The sequence below is a fragment of the Megalops cyprinoides genome, chromosome 6 (genome assembly GCF_013368585.1).
Source record: "Megalops cyprinoides isolate fMegCyp1 chromosome 6, fMegCyp1.pri, whole genome shotgun sequence".
Lineage (NCBI taxonomy): Eukaryota > Metazoa > Chordata > Actinopteri > Elopiformes > Megalopidae > Megalops > Megalops cyprinoides.
This window is the reverse complement of record NC_050588.1, coordinates 8,076,348-8,092,807: the sequence shown is the minus strand read 5'-3', so window position 1 is coordinate 8,092,807 and position 16,460 is coordinate 8,076,348. Positions and strand designations below refer to the sequence as shown.

The window sequence follows — 16,460 nt, the reverse complement described above, 5'->3', positions numbered from 1 at the left end:
CTCTCCCACGTTTCCCGTCCTCTTTCTGAGCGGCTCGGAGCACAGAGCGCTTTCACAGTGACATTGCCACGAGACTCTGCGTGTTTGGCTGCAGCTGCGCATGCGCATGCGTGCGCCCCCCCATCCCCCCCGCCCGGAGACTGCGCAGCCCCGCGGCTCGGCGGTGTGTTCTGGCCTCCAGCGGTGCGGAGCAGGCGGCTTCCTCCCCGGCAGCAGGAGCCAGCGCTTGGCCGCGCTTGAAGGGAGCAGCTCTGAGCTCCGGGGAGGCGAACGCTCTCATTAGGCCGGTCCCTGCATTTTACGGGTGTTAAAAACAGCACTGCCGATACCGGATCCCAGGCATGTCCCCCAGACCCAGCAGCACCATGGAGCCGGGCTGGAAAAAGCTAGACTGGGCCGCGCAGAGAGTAAAACGGAAGCCTGGCCCGGTTTGTTTAACGTTTGTTTAGGGGAAAATCACCTAAAACTCCCACAATCCACCTGAAATCAAGAATCCCCATCTGTTAACCACCCCCAATATAATTTAATGGACGGACCAGACTAGAAACTGTAAAAAGCATTCTGGCGCAAAGGGCCAGCTTTTCGGGATGGATCTTGAGGGCGACGTGGAAAAAAAAAAACGGCAGCCTGTGGAAATGTTTCTCGACCTGAACGTATAATTTTCTCTTTGCCGCTACAGTTTGTGGAACTTAACAGCCGAATACCATACACAACCCAACAGACCAAATATACAACGTGAACGCAGAGGCCTGGAATCAATCAACGTTTGCCGTTAACTTCGGCGGCCAATTAAACGCGAGCGTTGCTTTTCTTTTCTTTACAAGTACACGCTTCGTGAGCTCAACACTCACCGAAGTTAACATAAACAGTTGTGTTTGTTTTGAAAAAAGTAGCTAAAACTCACAGTTGTTTGTCGGTCATAGTTAAGGACGGATGGTGACTGAGTCCAGGCCTCGGCCTGGTGTTTCTGACTAAATGACAGTTACACTGGCCTCCATTCACAGTTAGGTTTATTCGCTCAGAGGGGAAGGGGAATTGGGCGCCCCCTGGCACTCACCGCTGTGGAAGTAGGGGCTGGTGTACGGGAAGCCGAAGGGGAACGTCTGGGCGGGGAGGGGCGGAATGGTGCCTGGAGGGAGGTATTTGGCCTCGCCCTTGCCGATCCCTGGGGTGAAGGAGCGGTGGGTGGGGGAGGCGGGCCCCGCCGAACCGCAGGGGGCACTGAGCCGCCCTGACGCCTCGCCCAGCTCCTTGGCCCCGTCGCAGGGCTTGCCCGCCTCCTTGCCCTGGCCCAGCTCGCCGCCGGCACCGTGCCCGTCGCCCTTAGCCTGGCCCTCCAGCCTGTCCTCGCCCACCTCCGCGTCACTCTCCGAGTCCTTCATCTCCTCGTCCTGCCCGTCCGCCCCTCCCCCGTCCCGCACCCGGCCCTCCCCGTGGGGGTCCTTGGCCTCGACGGGGCCCTCAGCCAGCTCGCAGCGGGAGTGGGCCCCCTTGCGGGAGCTCTTGCGCGAGCCGGGCTCCTTGGGCGGCGTGCTCCCCGGCACCCCCTGGTGGTTGAGCGAGAGCAGCGGCGCGCTGTTGTGGCGCAGCACCAGCATGGCGTTGCGGCGGCTCAGCTCCTCGCGCAGCGGGTGGCCCTCGGGGATGTCGTGCAGGCTGCGCAGGGCCGGGTGGTCGGGCGGCAGGCCCGGGTGCAGCCCCAGCGGGTCGCTCAGCAGCCGCTGCCTGTGCAGGTTCTCCAGCTCCTTCTGCCTCAGCAGCTCCGCCGACATCTCCAGCCTGCAGCCAAACCACAGGAGCAGCACTCAGTACAAAACCTCCTACACACTACAGTGCAGTAGAGGCCACACTTCCACACTTAACATTTTGTCAGAAACACATTCAGACAATTTCTGTATGTGCTTCATGTGACTTTGCTATATGTCCTTTAGTACTTTAGCTTTGCAAGTAGACAAGAGCATCTACCACATATGTGTAGTAAATCTAGGAAATTTAAACCACTGGAGTAATACCTCAACAGTCAGATCATCCGATGTATTTATTAATTTATTTATTTATCAATTGTGGTATTATTTCCTGTTCAAGTGATATATGATGAGCAATGATCTTCCTGTCATACGTTTGTGAAAGACAGACCCACCAACAAACCAGTGGCGCTCGAAAGTTTAGGTTGTCACTTCCTCACGTAGCTGCTGTTAACAGAGGTGCATTAAACCGCCATTGTGTTTATTTCTCTGTGCTCTCAGCGGCACTGCCATCGCCATCAATCCCACAATGCACTACCGCACCTTGCCAGGTTCTGTTTCCTGAGCATCTCCTGCTGGCGGGCGAACATCTCAGCCTGGGCGGGCTGCAGGAAGCCGTAGCCTGCGGAGGGGAAGGGAAGCAGACACTCAGCTCAGCGCACGGTGCGCCAACCGCACTTATTCCAGTGACAAAAGACCCACGCCATTCATCCAGCCTGTCTTTTTTACGGTGGGCTGAAAAATCATCTGTAATAAAATGCAGCCTTATGCCTCTCCGCCTAGCAGGATGCTGGTGTGTGTGTATCGTTGAAGAGAGAAAACTTGAGGAGAGAGAGAGAGAAAAAAATGTGTTTTCTGTTAAAACATTTACCATTTCAGGTCGTTCCCTCGGTGTACCGTGGCAGCAGAGCACCTCTACAGTATTTATGACTGTTTATTGTGATAATATGAATTGCGGCTCTCGGGTCAGATGTCAGTCGGACAGGGCATCAATAAAGGGAGTTTGTTTTGCCGCAGCGGGAAGGGGGGGAGGGGTGGTGCAGGGGGGGGGGCGTTTGACTCACCTGGAGCCTGGCAGAGAGCTGAGGGCATGCCCAGGAAGGGGGGCCGCAGGTGGGGTCCCAACGCGATGTGGGGGGCGTTTTGAGGAGACAGGAGCGGCGGAGGGTGTGAAATATCTCTGCGGGAGGGACATACAAAGACCACCTTTGAGACGTTGCAAAACATGCAACCGTGTTTACAGTCCATGCCTCTAGAACACCATATTGTTTCACCCAGGAAAAAAAACAGCGATACAGGCTCTCGATATACGAGTGGAAAAGCACTGTGTTTTTGTGGACTGAGGGTTCACTGTCTGAAGAAGTGAGAATGCGAAACCTCGCAAACTGCAGCCCTAAGAGTCAGGGATCTGCCAGCTCGGAGAGGGTGCATGTTTGGGGGGTACGGGCCGGAACAATGAAAACAACACTGGTGTCCGGACCACCAGAGCAAAGACACCGCAACCACAGCTTGGGAGAAAAATGAAAAAAAAAAAAGAAAGGAATGATGTTACGTGTGTCGCATTTTACTCATATTTTTGTTATTTTTTTAAACCCGACTTCAGCTGCGGCTCCTCCATTAGTCTTGTCACGTGCGACTGGCGGCACTGTTCGTACCCAGGGCTGTCGGAAACCCCCCAAACCCTCCCTCCCTCTCTCTCTCACACACACACAGGCTCGCACGCACACCCCTCCCGCGGAGACGGAATAAGCAATAAGAGCGTGTCACAGTCGGACAGCTGGGTCAGGGCCCCCGCCGCGGCCGGGGGCTTTTTTTTTTTTCCCTCGTCTCCTCACAGCTCGTGGCGAAACGGGCCGTCCTGCTCGCTCTGTGAAGGCCATTAATTACATTTACTTCTTTTTTTACTGTGGCGAGAGGAGACAGGCCCCTCTGGACTCCCGCAGCGCGTCTACATTTCCGCAGAGACGGGGGCTTTTGGGGGGGGGGGGGGGCGTCCGTGAGGTTCCTGGTAACGGGGGCAGCCCACGGGAAGGCGGCGTCCCCTTTCAGACCCTTTTTTCCGCCCCCACGCCGACGCCGACCCCCCCCCCCCCCCCCCGCCCCTGTTCTTCCTGCCCTCTCCTCCGGGCTCACTGCCTCCGCGTCCTTTTTTTTTTCCCTCTTTCCCCGGCCTTGGCCTCCCGTGAACGAAGCGGCGTTTTGTGTGTGTCGGGCGAGGGGGGGTTGGCTCAGACGAGGCGAGCGAGAGGCGGGGAAGCGGGGAGAAGGGGGGGGGGGGGGGGTCTCCGATCGACCCGCCGCCGCTGAAATGTTAATGCTAATCGCGTAACCGCGCCGCTGGCGCCTCTCGCTCTGGTGGCAGCTCCAATTAATCTCAGAGCTGGGGGGTGTGCAGCTGGGGGGGGGCAGATTGGAAGGGCGGGAGAGGGGGGGGAGGGTAATGGAGGGAGGGAGGGAGGCCGGGGGCGCAGCGCGTGACCTTCGGCCGCCGAGCCAGGGCAGCAGCCGAGCGCCGCTTATGTAATTACACTGTGAAGTGTGTAATCACCTGGCCTAATCCCCTCAGGCCTCGCAATTAGGCCCGGGCCTGCAGTGGCCAGGGCGGGGGGAGTGGGGAGAGGCGCTGCCAGCCGCCGCGTCGCCCTGGAACGGCTCGCCGATGAATAACGGTCAATTAAAGCCGCATGACCGGGGCTGGGAGGCGTCCGCTCGATCGTAATTAGCTGTAATCATGGGGGGGGGGGGGGGGGGGGGGTGGAAGACTGTGCCCAGCAGACGTGTGGCTCGTTTTATGGGAAGCAATTTGCGACCAAGGGAGGCGTTAACCGTTTCGCTCCGGGCCCAGAGGGGGAAGGTCTCGGACAGACAGAGGAAGGGGGGGGGGGGGGGGTTGGGAGCCACACTCCTCGGCCCCTCGCACCTCTTAAATGATCGTAATTTATCTGGGCCATCTAACTGTCTTTCAGGGTTTCTGACCGTATCATCCATCTGGCCTTTACTTAAACAGCTATTATGTCCAATACGACACGATCCTCGACCCCTATTCAGAACCTCTAAAAATATCACAGCTCATCTGTCTGTCTGTTTCTTTCACTCATCTGTATTATTTTGAATGTAAGCCCTCATACACAGGACGAAGAGAAGACTTGCCTTACTGTTGACTTCTCCGTTTTCCCTCTTCCCCTTCAGTCTTAGAGGACGCAATTTGAGGTTGAGGGGGCTGTGTGCGGGCGAGATCTGGCCGGGAGCTAAACGACCGCGACCGAAACTCAAACGAGGCCCCCCTTTCCACACTGGGCTCTCCACAGAAAAAGCCGCCCCTGCTCTCGAGTGTGACCGTTTCAGTCCTGGTGACCGCAGCGTTCGACCCCCACCCCCGCCCCCGCCCCCCTCACAGGGCCCCCCTCTCTGAAAGCTCCATCTGAGGTGCGCTCTCCGTGTTTAGACAGCTTCCTGTTTGGGGAGCGGAGCTGGCTAGCGCGTAGGCCCTTAATGACGGGAACGTGGAGGGGGGAGGTGGGGGGGATTAAGACCCCCGCTCCACGGGAACGCATTTGCAAAGGAAGCTCATTAAAATGTATGAAGCTCCCGTACGCTGGTAACCCGTCAAAGCCCCCCCCCCCCCCCCCACCCCACCCCCCCAGACCGGCGCTTTTTCAAACGGCCGCCTCACATGCCAAACGCATTAGGGTCCGCCTCACAGATTACTGAATGCGCTCTGCCACTTAAGCCGGGACAAACGGCCCGCCGCGCCTTCGAACCATCGATCCCCGTAACGATTCCTCCTTAACAACGAGCGCTAATGGCGCCCTGGCAATCAATTACCGGCCGGCGACGCGAGGGCTGCGGTCTCAGCCCTGGATATTTTAAACCTGGCCTGCAGGTCGCCCCGGCCATTGTCAGACAGAGAGAGCGACAATGGCCCACCACACAGAACCTAGAATACAGACTTTCACAGCCATCCATAATGATATTTATATCCAGAGTGTTTGTGACCCTATTTATATCTATACATATCTGTCTACATGTATGTATATATACATATATATACAGAGAGAGAGAGGGAGAGAGAGATATGAAGTGTGTATACATATGTAGATACATATACTGTATATATATATACACACACATATGTGTACATACATATATCTCAATCTCAAATTGCATCCCCTATATTCATATTATTGTGGTAAATCTAAATACAAAACATTTAGATTGCATTTAGTGGAAAGGGGAGCTTGTTACCATTAAAAAAATGTAATTTTTCACTGTAAGAAATCAAGGAAAGGGTTAAAAAAAGAGGGTAGGAGAGAAGAGGGGGGAAAAAAATCAACACTCTCTCACCCCCGACCTCCACAGCATGTAGGCCTGGATAACACGCACACACACGCACACACACGCACACACACGCACGCACACACACACAGCGGCCCTGTGTGGCTAATTATTCTCTCCAGCGAAACCCGCTGTGGCCCGCTGACCAGAATCCGCGGCGGCGCTCCCGCCAGGAAGCCGGGGATGGAAATTTAACACCCCCGCACTGGGCGGCCCTGCTTCCTCCCCGCCCCCCCCCATTATTGACACTCCCGCTCCCCTTGCCACATAAATAATCGACAGCCAATTACCCCCGCTGCCTCGGTTTGGTTTGGGGGAGGCGAGAGAGGTGCACGACGCTGAGAGGGGCAGCCCGACCACCCCCCCCCCCCCCCCCCCCCCCCCCCCCCCCGAAAGCGCCAGTGGCATTTCCTGATGTGATCGAATCGGGCAGGGCCGCCGGGCAGAGAGCGCCAGGCCGGCCGATCCTATTAGCGCGGATTTTAATTTCTCTCTCTCTTTCTTCCCCTTCCTGCTCCCTCGGCCCCTGCGGCTCACGCGCCTCCTCCTGTGGGGGGATGGGGGGGGGGGGGGGGCGCGGTCCGACGTTCATGCAGTATTCATTCGTGTGGAGGGGGGCCCCCATTTGTTATTACTCTAAAATATTCATGCTGCTTTAGAACGGGGCTTTTTTCGCCCTTCTTTCCTCTCTCTTTCCCCAGGTTATTATGAGGCTCTGTGAGTGTGTGTGTGTGTATGTTTCTGTTTGTGTGTCTGTCTGTGTGTGTGTTTGTGTGTCTATTTGTGTGTGTGTTTGTGTGTGTATATCAGCGTGTGTGTGTGTGTGTGTGTGTGTGTGTGTCTTTCTGTTTGTGTGTGTCTGTGTGTGTCTTTCTGTTTGTGTGTGTCTGTGTGTGCCTGTGTGTGTCTTTCTGTTTGTGTGTGTCTGTGTGTGTGTCTGTGTGTGTCTTTCTGTTTGTGTGTGTCTGTGTGTGTGTCTGTGTGTGTCTTTCTGTTTGTGTGTGTCTGTGTGTGTGCCTGTGTGTGTCTTTCTGTTTGTGTGTGTCTGTGTGTGTGTCTGTGTGTGTCTTTCTGTTTGTGTGTGTCTGTGTGTGTCTTGCTGTTTGTGTGTGTCTGTGTGTGTGTGTGTGAGTGCATGTGTGTGTCTTTCTGTATGTGTGTGTGCATGTGTCTTTCTGTTTGTGTGTGTCTGTGTGTGTGTGTGTGTGCGAGTGTGTGTCTTTCTGTATGTGTGTGTGCGTGTGTGTGTACTGGGGGGGCTGGGACAGGCCTGCGCTTCATCCTGGTGCAGATGTTGACGAGCCAGGCCTGATTCTTTACAAATGTCCCTGGCCCCGCGCAGCGTCCCCTGCTGTTTGGACCGGGCTGAGAGTAATACCATGTGTGCGGCTGGAAAGGCTTCAACGCCGGCGCTGGCGGGCCGGAGCGGTGTCAGCCTCTGAGGCGTTCCGTTATCGCAGGTCCAAACCCGGTGGGCCTTCCTTTCCCACCCCCCCAAACCTCCACCACATCTGACCAGCAGGACCTCCTGCCTTATGCATCTTTTATTCCTTTCAGTAGCTTTTAAGGCAAATTTGTCCCAAACAAGTGATTTTATTTCTGCATTTATTGTCTGTGTGCATCTGACATTGACTGTGTATATGACTGTATGAATCCCATTGTATGAATGTGTGTATGACTGAATCTGGGATTGTGAGTGTGTGCCCTTGTGTGTATAACTGTATGTGTCTTGAGTGTGTGTGTGTATGACAGTGTGTGTGTGGGTGGGTGTGTGTGTGCGTGCGTGTGTGTGTGTGTATGACCGTGTGTGCGCTGCCTACCTCTCTGAGAAGTGGGCGTCGCGGTGCTGGGGCAGGCCCTGCTTGCGGCGCTGGCTGGAGGAGCTGCCGGCTGACGGCAGGTGGGCCTCCATGGCCCCAGGGTTCCGCACCACTGCTACTGCTTCCTGGCGAGCACGCAGCAGGTCTGAGAGAGAGAGAGAGGGGGAGAGAAGGAGGGAGGGAGAGAGAGGGGGAGAGAAGGAGGGAGGGAGAGAGAAGGAGGGAGACAGAAGGAGGGAGGGAGAGAGAGGGGGAGAGAAGGAGGGAGGGAGAGAGAAGGAGGGAGACAGAAGGAGGAAGGGAGAGAGAGAGAGGGAGAGAAGGAGGGAGGGAGAGAGAGGGGGAGAGAAGGAGGGAGGGAGAGAGAGGGGGAGAGAAGGAGGGAGGGAGAGAGAAGGAGGGAGACAGAAGGAGAGGAGGAGGTAAAGAGGAAGGAGGGGAGAGGTAGGAGGGGAGGGAAGGAGGGAGAGAGGGAAACAGAGTGGGAGGAAGAGGAAGGGAGAAGAAGGGATAGAAAGGGAGGGAGAAAGAAACAGATGATAAGAGAGAGGGAGAGAGGGAGAGAAGGAGAGAAGAAGGGAGGGGGAGAGAGAAAGAGAGGGGGAAAACATCAGTCCACTTTGCCCACAGTGCTCTTCATGCTAGAGTTTGATCAATACTTCACTTCTGCAGGTGAATACCAAATACTCACAGTACCTACAGAAACTCACCCAGTCACAGAAGGACCACTGCAGATAGTTTGGTTCCAGATCACAAAAAAAAACATACCACGTTCACCATGGTACCCCTATGGTCTAAGACACACACCCACAGGTAAATCAGTGTCTATCTCACAAGTCTTTGGCACTGATATGGAACAACCACCTCGCTAACCGTACACCAGTGAGAGTGCAAACAAAGGTGTTTATTTTTGAGGCAGAGTTGAGGCGGGGGCGGCAGGTTCGCTCTCTGCTTTCAGGCTATTTGCGCACGGCCTGAACCGCCTGACCGTGCCGCTACCGGGAAAATCTCCGTGTCACTTCAGGCCTCTTAATTACGGCTCGCCCTGAACCTGAAATTCCAGAAATACGCACATTTCAGCGGCTTAACACGCGAGCCGGCGCCCATTACTGCTGCTGTTAAAAACAGCCCCGGTGTTCCGAGCACGGTGCCGGAGCCCGGGCTTCAAAGACAAAGACGACGAAAAGAGGACAGACCTGAAACCCGGTTCTTCATCCTCAGCAATTTCCCGCGACAGAGTAAAAACTCAGCTCAGCTCATATACTACAGCATAAAAGCTCACAGTATCACTGCTTTGAGATCGCGTTAAACAGCCAGAGAATTCTACGCTTACAGCACCATCACTTCTCAATGCACAGAATCATTATATAAAAAAAACAACAACATGCATTTCCAATCATGGATAATTACAGGGAATTAATAACCCCCGTTTACAGCCATGACTTAAGTTGTTAAGCAATGCAGTAACCACAGACGCGCACACACACGCACTCCCGGCCTAATGAAACCGCCGTGCCTCGGAGACCTGGAAAGCACCGAGGATTCAGACACGGGGCTGTTAAAGGCACCTCAGCTTGCTCTCGGAGAAGGCGCCAGGACACACCAGCATCGTTTATGAACCGAAAGCTTTCGCAAGGCCACGCAATTGCAATGTGCTTGGTGCAAAACAACTTAACATTTTCCCTGGAGTCTGCTTTCAGACACTTCCTGGCTTTTTCCGGTTAAGTGAACACTCATGTCATGCTCCAGTTTATGACAGATAAACTAGCAGCAGAAATAGGCAATAGGTAAACCAGGGGCCATTCATTGGAGAACAGTAAGGATGGTGTAAATAGGATTCGTTAGCCCTGAGATGTGTGGCCCTGTTTTATTTACAGCTCCCTAATTTAAACCAATCAGTGTTCTGCTGTGTACAGCATGTCCGTTTGATTGGTCGGTCTGAGTCAGTGATTGACAGCACCTGGCAGGTCCACCCACAGTGGGACTCATGAAAGGTGCCCTTTACCCAGCGGAGGTGGGCGGGGGGGGACGCTGGAGGGCGTCGTGCGATTGGCTGAATCCACACTCCCGCAGAGGGTCCGCCCCAGGACCAAGCAGGAGGTCATTATCCGCCCTCAGCAGTCAGAAGAGCAGACAGCGGCTCCTCCGAAAGGCCGCAGAGGCAGAAGAATCTCCCACCATCCCTCTTCCCCTTTTCCATTTTTAATGACACGGCGCCCAGAGGGCGGGGGCCCAGCGGTGGATTTCGACAGGGGCGTTCGGGTCGGAGATGGTGGGCTGGATATTAATGCGGCTGTTTATCGATCTGTTTGCTGACCTGGCCGCTCGGAGGGGGCGGGGGTGCAGGAAGTCAGCCTCTCCGAGCGCCGGGGAGGAGACCGTTACCCGCGGTGACGCACCGCGTGAAACAGGCCGGCTCACTCAGCGCTGACGGCCGCCGCCTTCGAGGAAACGCCCACCCATAACCACCAGCAACAAACAGACGTTCTTTTTTGTGCATCTTGACAGATGGGAGGCTGTGTTTTCTCAGCTCTGCACAGGTGAAGGAAACAGGATCTAACGTAACGCAGGCAGATGAAAGGGCCTCTCTCCTCTCATTCCCCTTCATCCCCGCTGAGTGACTGGGTCACCTGGGGTTGCACCCCTAAGGGGGGCCACTCTGCAGACTGCATGTGTGTGTGTGGAGAGTGAGGGAGAGGGGGAAAAAGCGGGGATGAGACAGGGAAACAGTCGAGTCACCGCCCTCTCCTTCTGTAGTCGTCCGGTCGTGTACTGCATGAATACAGGGACTCTTTGACTGCAGCCCCACCCCTTCACCGCTGACGCCTCGCCTCCCGCCACCCTCCTTGTTTCTCGGTTGCCCCCGGCAGCGGGCCCGACGTACCTGACCGCGAGACGGGAGCGGCGGCTCTCTGTAAAGGAGCCGCGGGATTTAGTTTCAGCTTTCCATTACCACGTTTTTTTTTTTTCCCCACAGAATTTCTCGTCACAGCTCTGACACACCCCTGGCTTACCCCCGCTCTCGTCACGCCCCTTTCTTTACACCGCCCTACTTAGGGCTCTGCTTTTCCTCAGGAGCAAGAAAGACTGGCACACTGGTAAGAGATTGCACTGGATTCTGGGAGCATCTCATGCATAAAGAGCCATCCCAAGTGACATCAACACCCCATAATGACACTGCTGTAGAGTGTTCAGTAACTGAGGTAAATGGAAGAAATGCCTAAGAACCACACCCTTTATAGAGGCTTATACACCCGTGATCCAAAAACAAAAATGATCTGAAATGCTGACCTGACCTCTGTGACACCCTGCCGTCTAACGCATGTGAATGTGTAGTCACATTCCCCCATGCGTGGCTGTTCCAGCTACTCAGAGGGCAGGGGGAGGTGGCATTGGCGTACGCTTCCGAGAGGGGAATCAGGAGAAGCATCTATGCAGGTAGGAGCAGGGCGATGGAGCAGGGCAGACAGAGAGCGACCATACTTCCACCCTCAACATACTTTACTGCTACAGTGGTTTCAGCCTGTTAGTCAGAAACACACTGCATTTACACTGGCACTGTGAGTCTATGTGCAAACATGTCTTTGCACTCTGCTGTAGCTGCAGCTGTAGGATAGGTGGCTGACAGCACCCATATAAGCTGCCAGGTAGTTTCCATTTGACACTATCGGCTGAAAGTGATGCGAGTAGCAAGGCAAGACGCCTGAAGTGTTTCCAAAATGGACGTCCATTATGGTCATTGTCAAGAAACGTTTTTGGGTTGGCGGTCCAAACTGCAAGCACAAGGACGTGAAGGTGGACACACGGACCCAGATATTGCTGGACAGAACAGAAATGCACACTCCCTTCCTGGCCCCCAACCCCCCCCCACTGTCTCCTCTCTTCGTGGGAATGCAAGCAACAATCCCCCCCCCACCCCCCCAGCCTCACATGCCAGCCCCACTCCTAGCTCCACGCAACACCTTACTCACTCACCCCCGCTCCCCCCTCCCCAAATAACCCCACAGGCCCGACTTCAAACACATGAAAGGACACTCTGCGGGGACTGCCTGGCAAGCGAGGGGAGAGAGAAAAAAGAAAGAGAGAATAAAAGAGCAGCCCCACGTTCCGAGGGTCTGGGGGTGTATGGGAGAGGCCGGGGGAGGGGTGTGTGTGTGTGTGTGTGTGTGTGTGTGTGTGTGTGTGTGTGTGTGTGGCAAGGGGTGGGGGGGGGGGGGCTTGCCGTCGGCTGTCGGGAGCTCCCCATCAACATTAAGCAAGCTCAAAGAGCTTTCTGGATCAATACTGGCCCCCTAGGCCTTCGCTAGGACCCGCAGAGGGAGAGAGGGAGAGAGGGAGGGAGGGGGGAGGGGGATACAGAGCAGAGGCCCTGCGACTGGCCGGGGGCTTCACCAAACTCAGGCCCTCATGAAGGACGTGAGCCCCATGGTGAGACGTCGCTGTGTTCGAATGCTGTGAGAAGGCCTGGCTTTGAGTCACCTCTCCTTTTCCCCTTTCAGGCGGGAGCTGCAGGCCCCACTAACACACCGGACCGCTGTAGGAGCGTCACGCGGCCGCAAGCCAGCGCGTCTCCTCTTACGAGGACGGATGCCTACCAAAAGTTACGAATCAAGCGGAAAAATTAAACAAGCCACCGGGGCAAGAGTGAGAGTCGGGCCGGAAACCAAAAGGGTGCCGGAGGATGGAAGGAGAGAGAGAAAGACAGAAAGAGGAGAAATGATGCAGAATAGCTGTGTGGAGTGATAAAGAAGGAACGCCCGGCGCTCGCCTCCAAAATCAGCGCCACGACGGTCTTGGCCGCCGCCGCCGCCGCTGGCAGAGGTCCACTGGCAAAGCCTTATCGCTGGATAATAAGATCAACAGGCACAGGCAGGCTCTCCCAAACACAGCCCCCATTGTAGGGGAAAAAAAGGGCAAACAAACTGTTGGTCTATCACATGTGCTTTATCCAAACACCGCAGGCTCCTATAGCACTGAGGGGGCCTCAAGCACACACCTTACACACACAGGTGAGCAGGCACAGCGCAGAACAGACGTGGAAGTGAAGGAGGGAATGTCTCTTGCCTTTCACCGAATTCTGAGCGGATTCATCGATCTGTATAGCGAGGGGATCGACTGGTGCTGCAGGAACGGTGAAGGTGACGAGCCACACAGATGTATGGATCGGTGAATGTGCGCAGGAAGTGACAGTTCTGAGCTAACATCTTCCAAATGACTTTCACCCCTGACACTTCAGAGGTGGCACAGCAATAGACACAGCAAACAGAAAAGAAGTGATTTCCAGGATTCAAGTGTAAGAGACATACAGCCCAACTGGACTTTAAACCTCCAGGTTGTAGGCTTTAGTCCTTTGTGCCAAGCACTTCACCTGGATTTTTTTCAGAAAAAGATGAAATATTGATGTAAAACCATGTCAGCTATTGTACAGTATGTAAGGTGCCCTGGATAAATGAACCTGCAGAGCATATGAATAACAATAACCATAAAAATCGCCACTAATTCCCCATAACCCGTCAAAGCAGTTATTCCAGCTGGCGTGCCCCCACCCCCACCCCCTCTCCCCGCTGACATTTTGCTTCTCTCTGGCTTCGATTCTGTCAACATCTGTTATTTTATTCATTTTAGCTCACAATCAAACACAAGGGCTACTTTTTTCAAAGCCAATTGTTTTTTCTGCAGTTTTTTCATCAAATTATTTTTTGATCATTTTGTTTGACCGTAGGACTTGCCAAACTGTGTTTGCAATGGAAGAAAATACTGCTTGCTTTAACTGTCAGTCAAAGTTAAGGAGGCCTTGTCAGGTCTGAGCCGGGTGGCTCTCAGCCCTCAACCATCGTGCAAACCGATCCTCAACTCGGACTCCGAGGTCAGCAAGTTGCACAACTCCAGCCCTCCCCGGTGCTCCAACTAACGCGCTTCCGGTAGCACCTACAGCGCTTTCACAACCCTGGCTGCGGATCGGAGTGCAAAATCGCTCTCTGAATCTGAGCCAAAGGTTTAGCACTATGCTAGCTTCTCCCCCACCCCAACGTCAATCAGCGCGCTTTGTGGAGCGTTTCGACGGCCCCCGCAGGGATGGGGGTGCGAATTCACGATCCAACTCCAAGCTAAACATTTACCGCGGCGTTAACCCTCCCCTGAATGATGGTTAATGCAAGCCGCCGAGCAGCTCCAGCTTTTCCATAAGGCCTGGGCCAGACTGGGGAACCAAAACCCCTTTCTGACTCCCAAAAACTGAAGCTCTACTGCATCGATATTGTAAAACTTGTTGACTTGAATGTGAGTAATATTCAAAAGGGGGACGCATCAGGGAGACAATCATACAATATCAGTGAAGACACAAAAAAAACATGCAGAGTTGCTACTTTTCTTCTTTGGAAAAAGAGCAACTTCTGGGTCTAAAATACGACTCCAGTACTACTGAACTTCCAGAACTTAGTACACATCAGCAATCTACATCACTAATTCTTTTCAGATGCAGGAAAGGCAGTTAAACCATTTATAGTCTTCCCCCCTTTTGGATTGGTAGCCGGCAATCAAAAAATTATGACTGATCAAATAAAAATAAAGGTTATGTCGACTGCCGCTCTTCCACGCGGATTTGAGATTGATTGCGTTTACGCTGCCGAAGAGCGTCATTAAACGCCGGGCCAATTAATATTACGCTCTTATAAAAAGGGAAGGAGGGTTAACAAGCGATGCGCCTGGATTTATTGTGGCAGTTAAAATATACGGGGGAAAAACACAGGAGAGGGTTACAGAAGCAAATTTATTCCCTCCTTCGTCTGTCGGCTCATTTGCTATCATTTCAGTACCCTTCCTCCTCCTCCTCATGTATCTACTGGTATGACTGTAGATGCAAAAAGAGCAGAAAAATAGACAATTGTGTTGCTTCCATAGTGTTGGTAATTTAGAGCGTCAGTTTGTGTACACTCCTCTCGGAGCCTGAACAGATCCCTAACAAACTCCGGCCCCCCTACAGTAAGACACCACGATTTAAAATTCTGAACGTCGTCTGTCAATAATAGTGCCGAATGAAACTGAATGTACAGGAGTTAGTGCTTTGAGAGGAAGTCTGCCAGGCTGACTGACTCACAGCCACATCGTGATGCACGCTTATGTCCAACGCCAGCAGCCTGTGTGCAGCCACAGTGCAGTCAGCTCTGAAACACTATGATCGGGGCTGTTGTGACATTATGCTCTTAAGCAGAGTATGCATATAACAAGAGTAAGCAGGGCCAGAGGCATTAATAACCACGCTCGCTATACATCAAACCAGAGTAAGCAATTAACCTGCATTCAATTAAAGGGAATTTGACTGTACTCTACTTCACTGTGGCAAACTGCCTTGCTTGTTCGCTGAAGTTTTTGTTCCTTGTTGATTTACAGTGCTGAGAAAGGGGTTCTACAATGTTGGCACTGTACCGCCAACAGCCTGTCGAATCCAACACACAGACGTGTTTGGAAATAGACCCAGAAGGCAGGACAGGGCTCTGAACGGGGTCCTTTCGTACCTCTGCTCAGCATCCGCTCTCTGGCTCTCTCTCCGCTCCGCGCTCGGGGTCAATTTGAGCCCAAAGCCGCCGCTTGCGCTCTAATTGAATTTCACGGGCAAATGCGCCCCCGGACCACAGCCCTGCCGGGCGCAGTAACCCCCCACCAACCCCCCCCCCCCCGACCTCGCTCGGCCCGCCATGGAGGGATTCATGGGCAGGATTTATGGCTGGAGCGGGGCCCAATCGCTCAGCTCCTTCCCCGGCCCTAAATTAACAGGTATAAACCATCTTTACAGCCCCCACTCTCACTGCACGCTGTATTTCACTCTCTCTCTAAAGCCGCCTCCCCACCCCCCTCCAGCCCCTCCTCGGCCTCGTCTTAACCTCGTTTTCTGAGAAAAAGTGCACTGGACGCCCCTACTTAGAACTTGTTACCAAAACGCCGAGTGATGGGTTGACATGGTATGATACAGTCTTTCTCTTTCTTCAGGTACTGCTCTTTCTGAGACTTTGCACTTTGGTTCCTACTCTTGCTCTGGCTAAGAGTGTCAGCAGTGGAACAAACTGCATGGGAAATTTCAACATTAAGGATACAAATATGGATACAGTCATGCGCCGCTTAACGTCCATTCGGACAACGTCCGTTCACATATGCAGTACGTCCGTAGTCCCATAAGGTTATAATAAAGTGTTAAAATCCCAATCGCAGAATGGGACGTAGCGGATGTAACCGGACGTAGTGAAGGCAATGTTTCCCACAAGCAACACTTGTATCTCATGTCTCATGGAACTAAAGCGATTGCACTGCCAGGCGTATAACGGTACAACACATAGTATATCATATACTGTATATAGTATGGAGTTCGCACAACATCCAAATCACATAACGTCACAAAACGTATCGTGGACATTAAGTGACGCATGGCTGTATTAACTACCAGAACATTTGTATGGGAACATTACAAATATCCTATATCCTGTGCTGTATGTGCATCTTTGATTTGCTCCTGTCTCTGGTGCCCAGTGGAACCCTCAAGAACCGACTCACTCCAAGCCCATTCCCC

General features: G+C 53.6%; 1 protein-coding gene across 5 annotated transcripts in view; it reads right to left on the bottom strand.

Annotated features, from left to right (window-relative positions):
* samd11 (sterile alpha motif domain containing 11) overlaps positions 1-16,460 on the bottom strand; it is a 64,704-nt gene that overhangs the window by 3,199 nt on the left and 45,045 nt on the right. For all 5 annotated transcript variants that reach the window (XM_036532222.1, XM_036532224.1, XM_036532223.1 and 2 more), the window contains exons 7-10: positions 7,901-8,045; positions 2,810-2,925; positions 2,289-2,367; positions 1,058-1,779 (exon numbers count right to left, since the gene is read on the bottom strand). In XM_036532222.1, the coding sequence (XP_036388115.1) occupies positions 1,058-1,779; positions 2,289-2,367; positions 2,810-2,925; positions 7,901-8,045 (1,062 nt within the window). The remainder of the gene's footprint in view (positions 1-1,057; positions 1,780-2,288; positions 2,368-2,809; positions 2,926-7,900; positions 8,046-16,460) is intronic.